This window comes from Cladophialophora psammophila (assembly GCF_000585535.1).
Source record: "Cladophialophora psammophila CBS 110553 chromosome Unknown aczJe-supercont1.14, whole genome shotgun sequence".
NCBI lineage: Eukaryota > Fungi > Ascomycota > Eurotiomycetes > Chaetothyriales > Herpotrichiellaceae > Cladophialophora > Cladophialophora psammophila.
Genome location: NW_006912935.1, coordinates 508812 through 528770, shown reverse-complemented (window position 1 = coordinate 528770; position 19959 = coordinate 508812). Strand labels below are relative to the sequence as shown.

Sequence of the window (19959 nt, the reverse complement as noted above, 5' to 3'; positions counted from 1 at the left end):
CTGTGAATGAGCTTGCTGAACCATTTTCTCTCAGTGCTCTGCCCGTCTCTGTACTCTCCCTTGCCGATAACCGTCTCGTAGCATGACTATACTGCGTCGAGCACCCGTCCATGGTGTCCGTCATTATGTGACAGCCACCACGCAACTTGCCACTCTCCGAGCGTCGGCGCAGTATGGAAGGACAGCAGCCTACCGACGATTACTCCCGCTAGAGAAGCAATCACCATATCTCAGTCCCTCATTACACCTGACGCCGTTCTCTCCCAGACTTACCCTTTCGAATCAGACTCTCCTGCGATCTCTCCACACCTCTGAAGCTCGACCCCAACAAACCCAGACCAAAGAAGACCCAAAACAAGAAGTTCGAGATCCGCCACGGGACGAGAAAGCAGAAAAGGAAGCAAGTGAAGGAAAGGAGGAAAAGGAGCAGAAGGAAGAAAAATCAGAGAAGGAAGAGAAAGACGGAAAAGATTCCCATCCACCTCCACCACCTCATGGTGACAAGACTCCCTGGCAAGTCTTCGTTGACACCCTCCGGACCGAATTCAAGGCGTCCAAAGAATGGAACGAATCTACCAAACAACTCTCTGGCTCCGTTCAGCAGTTTACCGAATCCGATGCTGTAAGAAGGGCGCGAGAGGCGTCCGAGGCGGCGTCGAAGGGCACATCGCAGGTCCTGAAGAGCACAGCCAGCGCCATCGGCCAAGGCGCAGCATGGACCTGGGAGACGCCGGTCGTTCAAGGCATACGGAAAGGAGTCAACGCCACTGGTCGGGGGATTGAAAGAGCCACTCGGCCGATTCGGGAAACAAAGGCGTTCAAGGACGTCTCGGAAGCTGTCGATGATGGGAGCAGCTCTAGATATGGTGGCTGGATAGAGAAAGAAGAGCGAAGGAAAAGGGAAGAAGCCAGAAGACTGAAAGAAGCACAGTCGCCGAACAAAAGAGAGGAACCCATGGTTGAAGATCCAAAGTAAGTGTACACGAAACGGGACGGCGAAGTTTTTCAGCTCTAACGATTGTTGCAGCGCCGGAACCAACATCACAGTTCATAAAGACTCCGCATGGCGAGAGTCATGGAACAATTTCAAGGAGAACTCGAAGCTCATGCAGAGTTTATTCAACATGAAAACTACGTACGAAGAGTCGGAGAATCCTCTGATATCAACGGCGCGCTCAATCTCGGACCGAGTCGCCGGGTTTTTTGCGGAGAATGAGACGGCCATGGTCATTAAGAAATTCCGCGAAATGGATCCGTCGTTCCAGTTGGAACCGTTCCTGCGCGACATGCGAGAATACATTTTACCCGAAGTGCTCGACGCGTACGTTAAGGGCGACGTCGAAACTTTGAAAATGTGGCTCTCGGCGGCACAATTCCAGGTCTATTCGGCTCTGATGGAACAGTACACCAAGGCTGGCCTGAAATCGGACGGACGGATTCTTGACATCAGACACGTCGACATCCTGAATGCTCGATTACTGGAGCCTGGCGACATCCCCGTCTTCATCATCACGTGCCGGACGCAAGAAGTCCACGTTTACCGGAATGCGAAGACGAATGAATTGGCTGCAGGTATGGAAGATAAGGTCCAATTGGTGACGTATGCCATTGGCGTGACGAGAATACCAGAAGAAGTCAACAACCCCGAAACGAGAGGGTGGAGGATGATTGAATTGCAGAAAGCGGCCAGAGATTATATCTGATCTCCCGGGTGCAAAAGTCGCAGCTAAGAGTGTCAATATCTTCGCATTTAGCGAGCATTCTGTGGAAACAATGGTGGATTCTACCCTCTCATATGTGTTCAGTTGTCAGGATCCACTCAGCTCGACCCTGATGTGTGTGCTTTTAGACCAAAATTCTTGTTCCAACGGGTGGCTGTTGGGGGGAAGGGAACTCCGAAGCAATGTACTTTTACCCTTTTTTTTTTGGATGAGCATGGGATCCTGTCATCGATGACCTCCACGACGGAGGCCGGAGCCGGAACGGGGCAAACTGGACATGTAGCCATGGGACGGGGCTGCTAACTTGACCAGCCACATTTGCCCCTTGGGGGAAAGGGGAAGAGGATGAGGGCCTCAAAATACAAAAGAAATAATTCTTCGCTCGGGAAAGGAGTCTCTTTGTATCCATGCACCATATAAGTTAGGGTACGGAGTTCTGTGCAGCAACCTGTACTTGTAGATGGCGAGAACGGCAAATGGCCACCCACGATCACCTGTTCGCCGTCATGACGCAGGTACATGCATGTCACCTCCATCTTGCTCCATCTTACACCAACAGCCCTGCTTAGACTCGGATAAACGACGTCATTCTGAGCATCTCTCGGACTGGGACATGTCCTTGTATAGCACAACCAACAACCCAGCCAGGCATCAATCAAACACAGCAAAGTCCCCTAGAAAAACTTCCAATCTCTCCCTCCCTCTCCATCTCCTTTTCCCGCTTTGTGGAACCTGCTTGCCCTACCATACGAGTGATATTCCTGAGCTTTCCCCTCCGTTTTCCAAAGAACACACACTTGCACAGTAACCCATTACGCCCAAGACATCACCCTCACACCGTTTCCCACATTTTTTTTGGTTAACACAACGAAAGAAAAGATGCCCCTCGTCGTCCCCGGCATAACCTCCAATCCCAAGGACGCCACCGGGGAATGGATGAACAAGCTGATGGGCAAGAGACTGGGCGAGACGAGCAACGAGACGCACTTCGCCGAGAAGGACCTGCCGCAGAACCATCGCGTCGTCCAGGAGGGCATGATGATGACCATGGACCACAATCCCGACCGGTACGTAGCGCTGCTGACTGCTCTTCTTTCTCCCACCTTCTGATTCCGTTTTTTTTTTTTCCTTTTCTTTTGGTGGCCGTGTGGTATGGAGCTGGTAAGGTACGAAGGAAAGACAGGTGGAGCTACCAGGTCGTCGTCGTTCTATATGGCGACCGCGATGGTGTGAGTGACAATGGTGGTGTACATGGGTCATGACGGACCGACCGACTGACTGACTGACTGTCTGGCTGAGTGACGGTCTGTGCTAACTTCTGCACATTGTCGTGTGCACACTATAGGCTGAACATCCACGTCGACAAGGACGGAACAGTTAAGAAGGTGACGCACGGATAGATCGACACCGAGACAGCATGGCCGGATCAGACGGAGACGGGACGGGGAAGGGGACGGGGGAAATGAAACGTGAAGAAGAAAAACGAGATATATGAAATTCTGACGACGAACAATAGATAGATATAATGTGCTGGTCGGTCTATTATACCCATTAATCCCATTCCGCCCGGCGGGGTATCATTGATGGATGAATCGACCTCATCCACCGTGTAGCAGTTTTATACATCCAATTCATCCCTCCGTCGAATCCCTTGTTGCTGCTACTAGACACGAGGGCCCAAAGAAAACACAACCTCCCTTCCCTTCCCGTCCCTTCCCGTCCCCTCCCTCCTTGTCTATTTGCTCTGCATGCCGCTCCAGATAGAAGGTGGAACTTCGGTTAATTCCCCTTCAACGTCCTGAGGGCTCTCTGCATGCCTTTCAACCGTTCCCTCTCCCTCACCACAATCCCTCTGACGAGCCTCTTCATCTCGCCCCTGCCCCATTCCTGCCTCCATGTCGTCCAACCCGCCAATTCTCCTACAACCACCTCTTGGGTATAGCGCAATTCTCTACCTAGCCTCTCAATTTCCAATCCTCTTTCCAAGATCTTCTTCTCTGTATCTTTAACTGTCTTTATGCGCGACTCCTCTGTGCCCGGAAATGGCAGATTGATGTTCTTCAAGACTCCTTTTCTAGGGATGGAATTGTTGACCAAGTTTGATTTGTCCTTCTCCATCGCTCTTTGAGCTGCTATGATCCGGTCGATCAACGCGCTCGGCTTCAACAGCGCGGATTGCACGGCCGCAACCGTCGAGTGAAACGAGCTCAAACTGCAAATGTAATTCTGCAGAGGCGAACTCGCCGGCTCGGAATGCATCAAGGCCGCAAATTTCAGCAAGGTATCAACATGCATCTTCGACAGGGTCGTCGCGGGCGCCCCCATGGTCGCAAACGCCACCGAACATAAACTCAGCCCCTCTGCAAAATCTGCATGTGCTTGAACGTAGGCGTGACCCTTACGAATCGCCGATCTCGTACAGATATTGATTTTCCGCACAATGTCTCTCGAGTGAGAAACCAGACCGTCAACGGCATTCATATCCGCTCGGGATATCAGGGGATCATATTCATCGTTGATCTTTTCCTGTATGAGTTCCGCTTTTAGCCGCGCTCGATCGGCCATCTGTTCTTGCAGCATATCTGGGACGAGGAAAAACTCCCAGAGCATCTCGTGCGTCGAGAAAGTAGGATGTCTCAATAGAATTTTGAGGAATCGGTCAAGATGGGTTTGTGTATCGTACAGAGCTGCGCGCGACGGTCGCGAGTGTAGCTGAAAAGGATTGCGGAAGTTCGAGGCTAGGACCGTCGGCATATAAGACGCTGGGAAGTCCATGAGGAGCCATTTCGCCAGATTTTCGAAGTCCTGCAAGGAGCGCCGACTTGTGGTGATGGTATAGGTCGTGCTCGAGACCGCAGGATTCGGGGCGCCCGACTTGAGGACAAACCTTGTCGAACCGTCCTCCACGAAGAATGACCGGACGATCGCTGTAATTCTTCCCGTGACATCGGCTGTATTTGCAGGCGAGAACAATGTGAGATCGTCAATTCGATTCCGCACCTCGTCATCTTTCGCTAGTTCTACGGCGGTCAACCCGCGAGACTCCCGCAGATGCAGATCAATTCTTGGGTCACTCAGGAAGGTCCGAACCATGTCGACTCGCCCGTATTTGCTTGCCAGCATCAATGGAGTAAACTTCTTGTCATTCATAGCGTTCAGGTCGACTTCGCAAGTTTGCAGGATCCGTTGCATGATGGTGGCATCGTTGACTATATGGAGCAAGGAGTTGCCTTTGTTGTCAATGTGGTCTTCCATACGCAGCGGGCCGCCATCCTGTTGAGCTTCTTTTGCAGCTATCAAGGCTTCCGAAACCATACTGCTGTAGTCAGGGTGGTCATAAGTGCGGCAAATGGCAAACAACGGAGTGTGGCCAATTTTATCCTTTTGCCGCCAGGGAAGGACATTTGCAAGTCTTTTGATCAGTTGAGGCGTATTAAACACATAATGTGCCACGCTCCGTCCCCGAGAATCCCTGACAGACAGATACTCGCGGAACATTTGTTCATCGGTGTGTCGCTCGGCATAGTCGAGAATGATATCAACCAGGTCCATATTGCCCAGTTGTACTGCAGCGCTCAATAATGTTGCTCCTTCCTGAGTGACATCTGACAGCACTTCTTCTGGCCTGTAATGTTCGCCGAGGCTCAACAGGTATTGAAGGCATTCTGGTCGTTGGCTTTCGACTGCCATCATCAAGACCGAATTTCCTACGGCATCTTGTGTTTGAGCGAGACTCTCCACCGATGTGTCACCCTCGATCCCGCTCAGCGACGTTTCGACTGTCGCAGCCCTAGACAAATGGGAGAATGCCGAAGAAACTGACATGCTCCTAGCTGCCATCTGCACCTTCTTCTTCTGCTTGGGTAGGAGGCTCTTTCTCTCGGCTGCCTGAAAAGGAAACACGTGGGACAGACCACCCTCGCTTGACGAAGTTCGCGACAACTGTCCTCTTGATTCGGAGGACTTAGTTGAGGCTGTTGTCATCCTTGATAAGGGAATTTCTGCAGGTTCTTCCACAAGGTCATCTGACATGATAGCTGACTCTTCGAATATTGATCTGACTTCGTCGACCTTTCCACTTTTCACAGCTTTCCAGAGCAACTGATTTTGCTTTGACGCCTTTCGCAAGCCACCAGCATCTCTTGCGAGATATGTCAGGACAGCCTCCAGAGTACTTAGTGAATAGCCAATCTCGCCACTTTCGACGTCGTCAATGTAAATGAAGCGCTGCATATAAGACAATCTCGCCTGGAGATGTCTGACCGAGGCGCGAATAACCACGAGGAGGAGCATCGACACCAGAATATCTGCATTAATTGTCATTGCAGCCACCGCCCGTTTTTCTTCATCTGAAATACCTTGAGGCTCCGACACCACTTTTTGGGTTTCGAGAAGGATGTCGAGCATTTCTTGAGGACTACCGGCAACACCCATCCTTCGAAACACAGCGACACCACGACTGACCCGGTTGATGAGATCCCTTTTGCCGTTTCTACCATCTTCAATAACTATCCCAACCTGGGAGACATCCAAACATTCCATCTGTCGTATTCGCCGATCAAGTTCTTGATCTTGCGCTTTGTGAAACGCACATAACCGCGGAAATAAGAGAGTGGCATGGACATACTCTGCCACGTATCGCTCTATCAATTTCTCCACGTCGGGGCCGGTTAAATCGGTTGTCGCACCTAGGTAGGAAAGCTGTTGCTTGTCAACTCCTTGAAACAAGTCGATCGCAGCCGTGACGGCGGTCTCTAGAGCTGTCCGCATGAGATCCTCCTCATCCTCGAAATAGGCGGGAGAGTTGAACGGCAACTTGACGGAACCGTTCGATTTGAGAGACCCAGTTTCCGAAGCATGGGTCGTCCCGTCCAATGTACTGGGTGTCGGGCTGCGCGAAGGCGGCGGAGGAAGAGGTTTTCCCAGCTCCTTGCTAAACTCATTGAACAACCTCTCTAGGCCGGGCTGCATTTGTCGCTGAATCATCGGAAAGTTTTCCAGCAATTGACCAAAGGTCTTAATATCCTTCTTTTTTGGGGTGGGAGGCGCGGGAGATGAGGATGAGGTGCCAGGTCCGGCTTGACTGATTCTGGTCTCCCCGATGATTGCAGGCTTGATAGGTAGCGCCTCGAAGAGACCAGTCAGCGGTTTCGAGATGTAGTAGACAAGCCATTGTTGCATATCATTTCCCGGCGAATAGTAGAGCAAATCACTCAACAAGGTCGCCTGATTCAAATGTTTGAAGCCCTTGTTACTGTACACAGTGTTCTCCCTCAGAATCACAGTGCGCCCATTGACCGTCGAGTAGTTTTTCGCCTTGCCACGACTGTCGCGGACACTTCCATCCTTCTCCACCGCCGCAGGGATGATTCGGAGGATATGGCTCCCAAGGAAATCTTCGTCTTCGACATAGTCAGCGTATCTCTTGTTGGTTTCGCGGTCTTGGCCATAAAGGAGGGATTCGGTCGTAGGGACGAGGAGGACATAGTTTTGGGCGGGGAGCGCATGACCTAGCACACTACTCTGAAAGAGTGCGCGCAGAAAAGGGTTCAGGACGGGCATCCAGGCACGATGGGCCTAGCGACAACAATGCGAATCATCGAATCATCGAGCCGCCGGGCGCATGGAGGCAGAGACGAGTTGTCAGCTGAGGCAGACGGGTATTGACATATGGAGAGATAAGCTTGTCAAAAGGAATCAACAACTACCTAGGTAGGTAGATCTGATGTTTGACTAGGGGTTGCCTGCGAGGAGCGAGGCGCGAGGAGCGAGGAGCGAGGAGAGGAAGTAAGAAATAGTACCGAGTAATATTAATATGGACAGTGAAATACTGGGTATTGATGCCACATGCCTCGTTTGTCATGGTAGCGCCTCATCAGCCTGCGTGGGCCCCTTGCCGTGCCTGGCTCGCTGGGTCCCAAAATCCTGTTCCCCAGAATCCAGAATCATCATGGTCACTGCTCAGCCCCCTCCAACTCCGACCACAGCCTTGGCACTCAACTCGGAAGACGCCAGCCCCCATCTCTATTATTGCCGTGCGTGCACTTGCCTGTCAATGACCCAAACCGTCTGGAGCACACTAGATTCAGATGAGACTCAAATCTGGCCGAGCCTTCAACAACAGCTTTTCTGACACACCAGATCCTCCTGCTCATAACTAGTCGATCCCGCAAAAGGGGTTCAAAATAAACATGAAGAGTCCGAGATAAGGAAAAAGCGGGTGTCAAGGTTATTAATATATGGCGAGGATCGCCCTCTCGGGCTGACGACGAGCCCGTGAGAGTCGAGGTACAAGATCCTCGACGCCTGCTGCCCAGGTTGACATGAATTGCTTCAATCCAGATGATATCCTTCGCCCGCCAAGACCCAAGACGCCAGATCAGACGGGACGAGGGGACAATTGACAGCAAGCAACCGCCCTGTGGAAAGAATCTCATCACTTGCTAACATCTCTCCGGACTACAAGATCCATCTGATCAACGCTGCCATCAACGCCAATGAACCAATGTCCCACGCAACTGATTGTCTCAAACCCGAAGACGTCGTTGTGACGGAGGACATGGTCGTCGTGGCAGGTTGTGGAGGTGGTGAGGTGATGGTTACGGTATTGTGCGCTGCAGAGCCCGTCACCTTGGTGTTGACCGTAACCGGGGTGCTGGAGGTAGTCTTCTGTTCGGCCCTCCAAGTTAGCAGAACTGGGGTAGGTGGACGACAGCCTCGGATAGAGATGCAGAAGGCTTACCTTGGTATCATTGCAGTCCAAGACATCACAGAAGTTCGTGCAAATGTGGTATTGGGCCAAGTTCGTCACGGTCGCTGGTATTTCGCGGCACGACCCATGGCCCAATATTTCACAGCTGTAAGCCAGCGACAGAATTTTGGGCTGACAGTAGCATGAGGAAAATCCGGGGTCGGTGGATCCGTATGTATAAGTGCAGGCCTCTATTTCCTGGGAGCGGCCAATACACGCTTCGATGGCTTTTGAGCAGGAGTCAACATCGTACGTCGACGTGATTGTCGATAGGACGGGCGTCGTTGGCGTGAAAGAGATGAAGGTATCGCATTGCAGGTGCCACTCCGATAACGCAGAGTCGAACTCCTTGTCGACATAGCCATTAGCTGCACAGAGGCGTTGCTCGCTGTTACAACTAATTGGGGCAATAGTTAGAGCAAGACCATACAGCACAAGCATCGCCATCTCGACGTACGCGACAATGCCATTCACGATGCTTTGACGGCAATAGCATGAATGGAAGGATGCTTGCATCGGTCCCGCCCACCGTATCTTCCAACATAAGGACGCCCAGCCACTTCTGAGCGTCGCTGTGGTCTCAGATTCCTAATCAAGTGGTCCACCTTCTGCCTCGCCCTCACATCCAGAATCATCCCACGAGGATGTTTGCAAAGATTCTCTGGTACTTCTGTTCTCAACACCAACGGCAAAGAGCGTAGGAGTGATTTCCATGTTCAGCCTAGTCTAATTAGGTTTCAGGCCTACCGCATTCTTTTTATCCAGCTGCTCGCTCGGAGCTGCCGAGCTCTCCACGTATCAACTCGCCGAGTACGAGCAATCCGCTGGGATCCCTTAGCCAGGAGCTCAACTTTGGGAGCCTCCGCCTCGACTACTCACAACCTTAAAAAGATCTCCAATCCAACCTCTACACTCTTCTTCCTCGCCCTTTTACATGAATACTAAAGAGCGGCACATCTACTCCGTATAGCCCAGCCACTTCATTCTGCACACAACCCCTTCAAGACCTATATCCCGTGCCAGCAAAATATTCGCGATGCAGGACGGCTTTGTGAAGACTTGGCCGCGCAGGCTCTTGCAGCTAGAAGGCGCTTGCATATTCGGCTCAACAATCTGGGCCTATTCGCGTTCGGGACAATCGTGGTGGACATTTGCCGCCCTTTTGCTGACTCCGGACCTGGGTATGACGGGATATCTCGCCAATTCTTCGGTCGGTGCTGCCTTGTACAACACTTTTCATACCGAAACGCCCCCCATACTTCTGCTATGCGTTGCCTTGGCACGAGATAATAAGGCCCTCACCGGACTGGCTCTGAGTTGGCTTGCGCACATCGGCATGGATCGAATGCTGGGCTATGGTTTGAAGTACGGAAGCAGTTTCGACCACACGCACTTGGGCAACTTGGGCTTGACCGGCAGGAAGGATGAGAAGAAGAGCACATCTCAGTAGCGTGTCGACTTTTCAGAAGACCAAGGGTGTTGTAGTCAATCGTGGCTTATCAATAGCAGTGCGTCTGGAAGGATGGCAACGTCGTATATCATATTAGCCGGAGAAGTATTATGCCCATGCTGTATTTATTTAACACCCGGACGGACGATCTGTCTCCTGCGCGACAAGCAGCTCACAAGTTCCTGCTCACAATACACTATGCCCTGGAGCTGAAAGCGAGGGTCGTACTTGGGTCGTACTGGCAGTCGGCCTGGCATTGCACTTCGGAGGGTAAATAATCCACCGAAATTTTTCAGGGCCCACCGGGCGGGACGAGGCTCAAACCTGCGAGGCGGCGGAGATGAAAACTTGGGAAAATGCGCCCAACTAACACCTTGGATTTCTGAACTCATCTGCAATCGCCGCCCAACTGTGCGGCATGGCTCGAGGAGGCCGTCGTCGTCAAACTTTAGCGCAGGGTCTGGATAAAGAGGTATAGTGTTTTCCCCTCCCATTCTACACCCCCAGTTTTGTGCTTACCACATGTTTGCAGGTGTACACAGTCGTTCGCAAAATCCTCGACGACCGGGCGCAATACGCAGACACTCAAAGCACCTCCCTGTCTTTCGCCGGTGTATATGACGAGATCCGAGCGTCCAATTCAAGTCTAAATCGAAGACCTAAAAAGCTACTGGAGGACAGTATTCAGCGAGTGCTTGAGATCATTCAAGGCGATCGGGAATCTGATTCCGAAGATTTTGTGGCTGTTGGGGAAGAGAAGGAGGAGGAAGAGGAGGAGCGGCAAATACACAAATCTGTGTCGAATAAATTGAACAAGAGCATCGTCAGTGCGTGGTCAACTTCGACAACCCTTCCCCCTGCATTTGCGCCTAAACCAGCATCGACACCCAACATGGAATCCTCTCAAGTCTCAACTTCACAACGTCTCACGAATGGCGAACCCCGCCCCAAGAAGCGCAGGGCTGGTAATGTTTCAATTGACAGGTCTCCGCCGTCACATGTGTCTTTGGAGTCCCTGGGCGGTGTTACCCCGGTTATCCAAGAGTTGAGACGATTGCTCGTTATTCCCATGAGCAAGCCAGAGATCTACGCCTCCAACAAGGTCCAACCGCCGCGGGGCATCCTGTTGCATGGTCCCCCAGGCTGCGGCAAGACGATGATAGCCAACGCATTGGCCGCAGAGCTGGGAGTCAATTTCATTTCCGTCTCCGCCACCAGTATCGTGTCTGGCATGTCTGGCGAGAGCGAGAAGGCTCTAAGGGACCTATTCGACGAGGCAAAAAGTTGTGCGCCTTGCCTGCTATTCATCGATGAGATTGACGCCATCGCTCAAAAGCGCGAAACTGCACAGCGGGAGATGGAGAAACGGATCGTCGCGCAGCTGTCTGTGTGCATGGACGATCTCACGATAGAGAAGACGGACGGCAAACCGGTGGTTGTCCTCGCCGCGACGAACCGATTGGAGACTCTCGATGCAGCACTGCGGAGAGGGGGCCGCTTTGACAAGGAAATCAACATGAGAGTACCCACCGAGCCTGATCGTGCGAGGATTCTAGAAGCGTTGACCAAGGGCATGAAGATGGCCGACAACGTTGACCTGGACGTTCTCGCAAAACGCACCCCGGGATTCGTCGGTGCTGACCTGAACGATCTCGTGTTGACCGCGTCCGCAACGGCGATGGAACGCTATCTAGACGTCCTGCAGGCCAACTCGGACAAGTATATAATGGACGTCGACGGCGACCAGCTCCTCGACAAGCACCCAGACGCGGAAAGCATCAAATCCCTCCGCCGGCTTGTGAAATATATCAAAGGCCAGTCCCCATCGTCAGAGGCCGAGGAATCATCGCTCCTGGTCACCTTTGAGGACTTTCTTACCGCCCTCCCGAAGATCCAACCTTCCGCTTTGAGAGAGGGGTTTGCCACAATCCCCTCGACGACGTTTGCCTCCATCGGCGCACTTGACGACCACATCAGGGAGCTGACCGAGACGGTGATTTCTCCCATCCGCGACCCAGCCGTGTACACCAAGTTGGGCCTCCCAGCATGGTCGGGGACCCTTCTCTGGGGACCACCGGGTTGCGGAAAAACCCTTTTGGCCAAGGCGTGCGCGAACGCAAGCCACGCAAACTTCATCAGCGTCAAGGGCCCCGAGCTCTTGAACAAATACCTCGGCGAATCCGAGCGCGCCGTCAGGCAGGTCTTCACGCGCGCGCGCTCCAGCGTCCCCGTCATCGTCTTCTTCGATGAATTGGACGCGCTCGTGCCCACCCGCGATGGAGGCGTGGGAGGCGGGTCGGAGGCCTCCGCTCGCGTCGTCAACACCTTACTCGCCGAACTCGACGGCGTCGGCCACTCGCGCGAGGGCATCTACTTCATCGCGGCTACGAACCGGCCTGACATCATCGATCCGGCCATGCTTCGACCGGGCAGACTGGACATGTTTCTGTACGTGGGTCTGCCGGATGCCGAGGGGAGAGTCGAGATCCTGAGGACCCTGTGCAAAAAAGTAAACGACTTGGTGTTTGACGAGTCAGTGGCCACTATTGCCAGAGAATGTGACGGGTTCAGCGGTGCCGATTTGGAATCTTTGTTACGGAGAGCTGGGCTCGCCGCCGTGCGCCGTATCAAATCGTCTGGAGGGCCCGACACGATAATCACACAGGACTTTCTGCATGCAAAAACCGAAGTAAGACGCAGTGTGGGCGTAGAAGATATAACGAAGTTTGAAGCGCTGCGCAAGAACTGGCGCAAATAGATTGTATTGCTGGAGGCCTTCAGAGTAATTGCTAAAAGACGAACGCTCGAAACAGGGATAGGGCTCGCTGGGGCCATTATCATGATATCATTATGGCAGTGACCAAGCAATAACAGGTCAGCCCCTGCGCTGTGTTAGGCAAAGCCGGACAACTACTTCCCAAGAGAATGGAGGTATGCCAACAGACGTCCACCGTGGACGGAATTGCCTCTGAGAAACGAATGGATAGCCTTGTAAAACCATGCAGATCCAAAGCTATAAGAACCCTATTCCAACACGGATTGAAGCCTCCACAAACTCAGAAAATCGGCAAATGAAACAGGTCGCTGCTAAGCCTCCGACTTTCTATGGAACTTGGACGACTCCCAGACCTTGAGCGCGATCGTTTCTGCAGCTTCTTAGGCTTTTTCCTCATTTCCGCGTCTTCTTGCCCCATCCCGAAGTCCTTGACCCTGGGTCCTTTTTCGACTGTGCCGGCAGGTAATATCTCGAATCCATCATTGACTTTCCGTGATCGAGTGTTTGCAATCGAGACCGAGCCTGGAGGCGACGTCGTGGCTGTTGCGGACGTTGAACTCGTAGAAGAGCTTGGTGTGTGCAGGGATGCTTTGGAGGATGTGTCACTTGTTCTGGGAGAAGGAAGGATTTTAGCGTCGAGCCTCGCCTGGGTCTTCTCAGTCCAAGCCGAAGGCGGGAGTGTTGTGGTGGGTATGGACTCGACAAACGCGCGGAAGGGCACTGGTCGGGGTCCTTCCATCCTCTTCGCTCTGCGAGAGAACTGTTTGCCGAGATTGATGCTGCCATTTCGAGGCGGCCATGACAAAGCACGAGACGCAGAGTCGTCGCTATCCTCGCTGTCCGATATAGAGGAAGCAAATGCGGGAGTCAGAACCATGTTAGTGTGCCGACGATCCCTAGGCAGAAGTTGACCACTCTCTGCGGCATGGAAGCGCCGATGAGCCTCCATGCGTTCAAGTGGGTTGAGGTCAGACTGGGCCTCTGCCCTCTGGTGTCCGAGTATGTTTCTTTGCCTGTTTCCAATGACAAACTTGCGCGCTCCCGAAGATGGTAGGTTGGTGATGGGGCGGAGCTGCAATTTTGACGGTGAAGGATTCAACTTGTCCTCTGTCATTGAAGGAGCAACATCTGTGTAACCATCGTCAGTAAGATCCGTGATGGAACAACGCCCGGAAATCGCCAGACCTGGCACGGCCTCGGTAGCTTCCGATCGAAGATATGGACCGTTGTAGCTTATGACAACGGTCTTCCCTTTCCTTGAGGACGATGCCTCGGCTGGTAGATCAATGACTGCTGTGGACTCAGTGAATGGCGTAAAGGCTGTCGATTGTCAGCCAAAAACTAGTAACGACAGGTTTATCTCTCACCACCTGGAGAGGCAAGTCCTATGTCCGTGGTATCGCATATAGAGGTGAACGAAGTCGACGAGTATTTTATAGGCTTGCTCATCAATTGCGAGGGCGGGTCAGATCGGGCTCCGTCGAGATGCAAAGTCGTTACTGTTCGAGCGTTCCACACCCCTTCAACGTCGGGGTCTTCGATCAAAGCGCGGATGCCGAAGGGTATGTCTTCATCCAAACAGTTGACTAGAGTCATTTCCCCTCGTTCGGCCTGTTCTTCTGCTGCCCTTCTTTCTAACCTTTTGTCCTTTGCCCAATTTCTCAGCTTGACGGAGAAGGCGGTGGTAAGGATAATCGTCTAAAGAAGGTCAGAAGGAGCAAACCCGAGGGCAAAAGGACGAACAAGCAAGCCACCTAAGATCTGGGACAAGTGTCAGCAAGGTCCCTCGATAAGCTGCATGGCCAGACTCACAAGAGCTAAGCGAGCCCACAGTGGCCACTCCAAGAAGAAAACAGAGCCCTCCGGAAAGGCTTTGAGCATGTTGCCGGAGAACGGTATGGTAGGAATGCTAAACGCGAAAAAGGATGAAAAGGAAGAACCCCATTTCCGAACAGCAATGGAGACAAGCACCAAAGAAATGATAGAGCAGTTTGCGATGTGGTCGACTGAACTGCTGACGATGGACTGGAAGGAAACCCACGAGTGAGGGAACGCAGGTGATAACCTGCCAGACGCCGTTGACTTGGTCGCTGCGGTAGTAGCGGTGACGCAGGAAGACAGCAGCACCTGCTTCAGCCGTGCTCGAAAACCAAAACGTGCAGCCGCCATCTGCGATGTGCAGCTTCCAATTGTAGACTTGATGGTGAAGCGAAAGGTGCCAGTGAAATTATCCAGAAATGGAAAAATCATTGAGCAGCTCGGAAAGCAAAGCGTGAAGACCGGAATACCTGGACTGTATTCACCAAATGAATTGGATTGATCAAACAGACCTTTCAGCAGGAAATGGGTACATCGCTGCTCGCTGCTGTTGTTCTGCACCCACCCGACTTGGTCACGCAACCGTCGATTGTCCTGACTAGTTCATTTGCCGAGTCCATCACATGAAGTTACCACTGCATACGTACGCGGTCAAATTGCTCGTTCTTGAAGGACAGCCACTGCTTCCCCGTCGCCATAGTTATCAGGAAACAATCACAGGAGGGCACGACGTCAGCACGGCAACGCGAGGGAAATGGAGGACAAGTTGGGGCAGCCTGCACGATGGCACGCACATCGAAATACAGGAACCTTGCTGTGACACAGCATCGGCCAGGAGACGGACGGGAATTGATGAATTGGACAACGGCAGTGAGGCTGAGGCGATCAGATAGTCGTCATGCCGTCTTCCGAACTCGCTCGTCGGGCAGTCTCCATGTTTTCAAGGCAGGGATTGGTTGTCGACGTCATTTCGGTAGCTGGATGATGATGGCAAAGTGTGGAGGTGGAGAGAAGCTCCCTTCGTCGACGACATCTATTACATCGAGGTCCTTTCAGTCTTGGAATGGCAAACAGTGGCTGGATGAATCATCAATTTGCGCTTGCCTTGCCCCAGCTCGCCAGGTGAGATGAAATAAGTGTAGGTCGGGAATGAGAAAACTTCCTTCTCGTATCCTGTACCTGCATGCAAAGCGTAAGACCCAATACTCCTTCAAGGGAGTGGTTGACGAAACACAGGGCAAGATGCTATCTAGGGGGTGCGAGGCGACAGCCCATGCAGGGTGGATGACTGGAATTGACAAAGCGCCAGGACCGGTGCCCATTGGGTACTCATTGCCATCATTGGCCTCCAGGGCCTGGGCAGCGAGGGGCCTCGGAAGGGCCTGGGAGGGGCCCTTTCTCCGGTTAATGATCGGCGCCAAAAGCTGCCCAATGACCCTGCAAAAGCCTTCCTTGGGGCAGTCCCTATGGCCAAGCTATGGTGTAACTCTGGAGAGGAGGGAAAATCTTCCCGGCTGGCCGGCACGAATCCGGGTGCCCATGTGCCCAGGTGGGTAGGCCGTGTAAAGGCCGTGGTGTTATTATCCTTACCATTATTGCCCGCCTTCGGCCCCGGCTTCTGGCTGCTGGCTGCTGGCTCAAGACTTCTTTTAAAAAAACACTGCCCACGGCACTATTACTTGTACGTATTACATCCTACTTGGGACCCGTGACAATGCCCTTTTTTGTGCGCACCTCTTCCTCCCAAACATCCTGTCTCCCGACATTTTCTCTGTGAAAGCATAAAACATTCAAATCCTCTCATATACCCATTCTCTTTTTCAAGTAGACGTTTCCAGATAAACCAAACAGTCCTAGTCGTTCAATATGCCTCCCTTCCGCATGCCCTTCACCTCGAAGCGCCCCACGGCGCCCATTGAGACGACCAACGATGAGAATGCTCGCCCCAACTCCTTCGACGGAAATGTCAAGAGTCCATACAGCAGAGACAAGCCCTCATTAGCGTTGGGAATCAAGGAAAAGACCGTAGAGCCCAACGAATTCAAACTGAGTTGTATGCGACGGGGCCAACCCCCTACCACAATCACGTTGTCCCAAGGCTAATATTGAACAGCGGTCAACGACAGTGGTGAATATCTGCCGGTACGAGATGCCAATGGGTTTCTTCGAAAACTGAGCTGATCATCTAACAGCCGTCGCCCACCGAAAAGCAGTCCTTCTGGGCGAAATCGCCGTCCTCCGCAAGCACCAACCATCGCCAATGTTTCAATGATAACGACGCTTTCACAATCTCTCGCGAGTCCTTTGAATCGTACAGGAGGTCTTTTGTAGGTTATTCCCTTGCCACACGCATGATAGCGTCCTGATCAATGTTATAGGACATTTCCGGCCGCTCCCCAATCCTCCAAACTGACAGCTTCACTTCGCGCACATCTCTTGACTCGAGACCAGCGACCCGCTTCCCCACGCGCTCAACGCTAAGCAGCGCTACATTCGAGAGACCCACCGCCGAAGAGGATCCGATCTTTGAAGATGTGAAACTGAATGACGAAGCAAGCAATAAACAAGAGCCTAAGAAGAAGAGTTTCCTGTCACGGTTTGGCGACTCAAACGGCGAAACCATCACCACGACCGCGCCAACCAAGGAGGAAGGCAAGCATCACTTCCATTTCCTTCCCGGGCGGAAACGAGGTCAAAGCGGGACAGGTAATGAACTGGGGGATATTCCGCGGCCACAGAGTAGGGGCAATGCGGAAGTAATAGTACGATAGACAACTCAGACGGTGGGTATGAGATGCTCGAATGGAGGTATCATTCTATGGCATGCATTATGAAGAATTGGATTCAATGGATCAACGGCCCAAGATTGGAGTTTTATCAGGTAGCATCCCAAGGGTCGATGCGCTTCACGACGATGGCATGCATTTGCAGGACAAAGATGCTCTAAAGAAAAGAAAATGGATCTTGGGATCTGGGAAATCAAGCCAGGTCATTTATACGACCTGAAATTGCTGGTCCTTGAGCCCGGAAAGAAAGGGCGGCTTTGTGATTGACGGGAACCAGTGCAAAGGGGTAATAGTAATACTGAGACCACTTTCGAACCTCTACCTCATATGCCGCTTGTTGCTCTCTTCCAGCTCAGTGATTAATATGGCTTTGCATGTCCATTTGCAGCCTTCTCGTCCCAAGACTCACCATCCACTTCCTTTTCTAGGCGATCATACGCCAACTTCATCACCTCGACGATCTTCCTCAGCTCATCCTCGGTCACATTATACGGCGGGCTGAGAATGGCATGGTCACCTCTCGTGCCATCCACCGTGCTAGAGCCGGGATAGACGGCGACTCCCAGGTCAAACGTCATGGCTTGAAAGCGAGCACCAAAGCACGCACGCGGTGGGAAGGACTCGCGTGTGGCCTTGTCGCGGACGAACTCGATGCCCCAGAACAAGCCGCGTCCGCGGATATCGCCCACGTACTTTGCCGCCCTGAACGTGTGCAGGAGCAGAGGGTACAGGATGCGGCCGAGGCGCGCGACGTTCTCGACCAGGCCGTCGCGCTTCAGGATCTTCTGCACCGCCAGCGTCGCGGCGCAGCCGACGGGGTGGGCCTGGTAGGTGTGTCCGTGGTTGAAGCTGCTGGTGCCAGACCTCAGGGCGTCGACGATCTTCTTGTGGATCAAGACGCCCGCGACAGGCGCGTATCCGCCTCCCAGGCCCTTTCCGACCGTGACCAGGTCCGGCACGATCCCTTCCTGCTCGAAGGCGAAGAAGGTCCCTGTCCGGCCCATGCCGCACATAACTTCGTCCAGGATCAACAGTATGCCGTACTTGTCGCACACCCGCCGGACGCCCTGAAAATACCCCTTGGGGGCCGGCGTGCAGCCACTGGTCGCGCCGACCAGCGGCTCTGCGACAAAGGCAACGACGCTCTCGGGTCCAATCTCGCGAAAATGCGCGTCCAGCTCGTCTACCAGCCTCCGCGTGAATTCCTCTTCGGTCTCCCCGCTCTGCCAGTTCGAATACTGGTACGCGTACGCGGGAGTGACCCAGCTGACATTGTCCAACTGGAAACACGCGTAGGGCACTTTGCGTGGCAGATTGCTGCTCACGTTCATGGCCCCGACCGTGGTGCCGTGGTAGCTCTGCTTCCTGCTCACGAAGCGTGATCTGGCCGTTGTTGTTGTCGTCGTCTGGCCCAGTTCAAAAAAGTACTGCCTGGCCAACTTCAGCGCCGCGTCCATGGCCTCGCTGCCCGAGTTGACAAAGTACGCACGCTCGAGCCCGAACCGGCTCGCGCCCTGAGGCCCGTCGACGAGATGGTGCGCCAGCTCCTCGGCCGCATCGGTCGTGTAGGTCAGCGAGTGGACGTAGCTGACGCCGGTGCTCATCTGGCGCGAGACGGCCTGGAGGACTTCCTCATTGCCGTGGCCCAGGCACGCGACCGCCGCGCCGCCACAGGCATCCATGATTGTCCGCCCGTCAGAGAGCGTCAAGTACAGACCCTTTGCCGAGGTGACTTTGTATGGGCGTGCATTCAGCGAGCGATGGAGTAAGGCTGGACCTGGTGCTGAGCGTTCCCTTGTGCCATCAGGCTCGGCAGGATGAATGCCATTCATTGTGCGTTGTCTGTCACAGTTGAATGCTGGAGAAGAAAAAGAAAGCAATCCCTGTCCCAGAGCCTCTGCCCCAATGCTAATCGCGCACGATCTTCTAGGGAACAAAGTGGTAACTAACCCAGCAATGCGCCAGCTATATTCCACGCATGCACAGGCAAGGATCTATGTGTATCAAGCCCTAACTCCAGACACATATCACGACTTGGTTAGCAGGGGGAGGAGCGTATGCACACAGATCTCCACGGCCCAATGCAATAAGTATATCTAACTACCTACCTGTCTGCCTGCCTATCAATCGGCCTATCCATTCGAAGTCAAAGGGCGTATGTACCGCAGCGTAGCGTCATGCCGCTTGTCCTTGCCTGTCTACCTCTAGGACCGCAAGGACTTCTCCGCTCCTACCGATACGTCCTGGCGTCCCACCCTTGCCCACCCACCTCATCGGCTGTTGCACGTACTGCTGGTCACAAGACGCTAGAGCAGGTACCCTTCCTGAAAGCGAAACCGCAGTCTTCCTGGGTGGCATGTACTTGATCCCTACCAGAACGCAAGGGGTGATGCCTTGCCCGAAGTCTGTCACCAACAAAGCAGGTTCATTGGACTATTACTCATGCGGCATCATCCCTTTCTGATGAGCAAAGGCAAAGCATTTGAAGATGGACGCCCAGTTGAGAGTACATATCGACAAGTTCCTGCAAGAGCCTAATTCTCCTGCATTTGCACAAGTAGCACTCGCACCCGCTCCACAGGATGCACAGACGCGAAAGACTTACCTCACAACAATCTTCAGGGAGATGCTACAGCGCTTTTAGAGCAACGTCGCAA

General features: G+C 53.1%; 9 protein-coding genes across 9 annotated transcripts; 5 read left to right on the top strand and 4 right to left on the bottom strand.

Annotated features, from left to right (window-relative positions):
- Positions 1 to 82: 82 nt before the first annotated feature.
- On the top strand, positions 83 to 1703 carry A1O5_08740 (uncharacterized protein; the record flags this gene model as incomplete). Its single annotated transcript, XM_007749321.1, has 2 exons — positions 83 to 972; positions 1028 to 1703. The coding sequence occupies 2 exons, from the start codon at positions 83 to 85 to the stop codon at positions 1701 to 1703; spliced, it is 1566 nt and encodes a 521-aa protein (XP_007747511.1).
- An 897-nt stretch (positions 1704 to 2600) lies between these two features.
- A1O5_08739 (uncharacterized protein) lies at positions 2601 to 3121 on the top strand (the record flags this gene model as incomplete). Its single annotated transcript, XM_007749320.1, has 2 exons — positions 2601 to 2788; positions 3067 to 3121. 2 exons carry the CDS (start codon positions 2601 to 2603, stop codon positions 3119 to 3121), a joined length of 243 nt encoding a protein of 80 aa, XP_007747510.1.
- A 379-nt stretch (positions 3122 to 3500) lies between these two features.
- On the bottom strand, positions 3501 to 7283 carry A1O5_08738 (uncharacterized protein; the record flags this gene model as incomplete). Its single annotated transcript, XM_007749319.1, has 1 exon — positions 3501 to 7283. One exon carries the CDS (start codon positions 7281 to 7283, stop codon positions 3501 to 3503), a length of 3783 nt encoding a protein of 1260 aa, XP_007747509.1.
- Positions 7284 to 8180: 897 nt separating this feature from the next.
- Positions 8181 to 8919, bottom strand: A1O5_08737 (uncharacterized protein; the record flags this gene model as incomplete). Its single annotated transcript, XM_007749318.1, has 2 exons — positions 8181 to 8390; positions 8464 to 8919. 2 exons carry the CDS (start codon positions 8917 to 8919, stop codon positions 8181 to 8183), a joined length of 666 nt encoding a protein of 221 aa, XP_007747508.1.
- Positions 8920 to 9508: 589 nt separating this feature from the next.
- Positions 9509 to 9922, top strand: A1O5_08736 (uncharacterized protein; the record flags this gene model as incomplete). The annotated part of the gene is made up of 1 exon (XM_007749317.1): positions 9509 to 9922. One exon carries the CDS (start codon positions 9509 to 9511, stop codon positions 9920 to 9922), a length of 414 nt encoding a protein of 137 aa, XP_007747507.1.
- A 418-nt stretch (positions 9923 to 10340) lies between these two features.
- A1O5_08735 (uncharacterized protein) lies at positions 10341 to 12680 on the top strand (the record flags this gene model as incomplete). Its single annotated transcript, XM_007749316.1, has 2 exons — positions 10341 to 10394; positions 10455 to 12680. The coding sequence occupies 2 exons, from the start codon at positions 10341 to 10343 to the stop codon at positions 12678 to 12680; spliced, it is 2280 nt and encodes a 759-aa protein (XP_007747506.1).
- A 298-nt stretch (positions 12681 to 12978) lies between these two features.
- On the bottom strand, positions 12979 to 14579 carry A1O5_08734 (uncharacterized protein; the record flags this gene model as incomplete). The annotated part of the gene is made up of 4 exons (XM_007749315.1): positions 12979 to 14018; positions 14066 to 14396; positions 14442 to 14459; positions 14511 to 14579. The coding sequence occupies 4 exons, from the start codon at positions 14577 to 14579 to the stop codon at positions 12979 to 12981; spliced, it is 1458 nt and encodes a 485-aa protein (XP_007747505.1).
- A 1803-nt stretch (positions 14580 to 16382) lies between these two features.
- Positions 16383 to 17287, top strand: A1O5_08733 (uncharacterized protein; the record flags this gene model as incomplete). Its single annotated transcript, XM_007749314.1, has 4 exons — positions 16383 to 16569; positions 16630 to 16658; positions 16709 to 16843; positions 16895 to 17287. The coding sequence occupies 4 exons, from the start codon at positions 16383 to 16385 to the stop codon at positions 17285 to 17287; spliced, it is 744 nt and encodes a 247-aa protein (XP_007747504.1).
- Positions 17288 to 17661: 374 nt separating this feature from the next.
- A1O5_08732 (uncharacterized protein) lies at positions 17662 to 19134 on the bottom strand (the record flags this gene model as incomplete). Its single annotated transcript, XM_007749313.1, has 1 exon — positions 17662 to 19134. One exon carries the CDS (start codon positions 19132 to 19134, stop codon positions 17662 to 17664), a length of 1473 nt encoding a protein of 490 aa, XP_007747503.1.
- Positions 19135 to 19959: the final 825 nt, after the last annotated feature.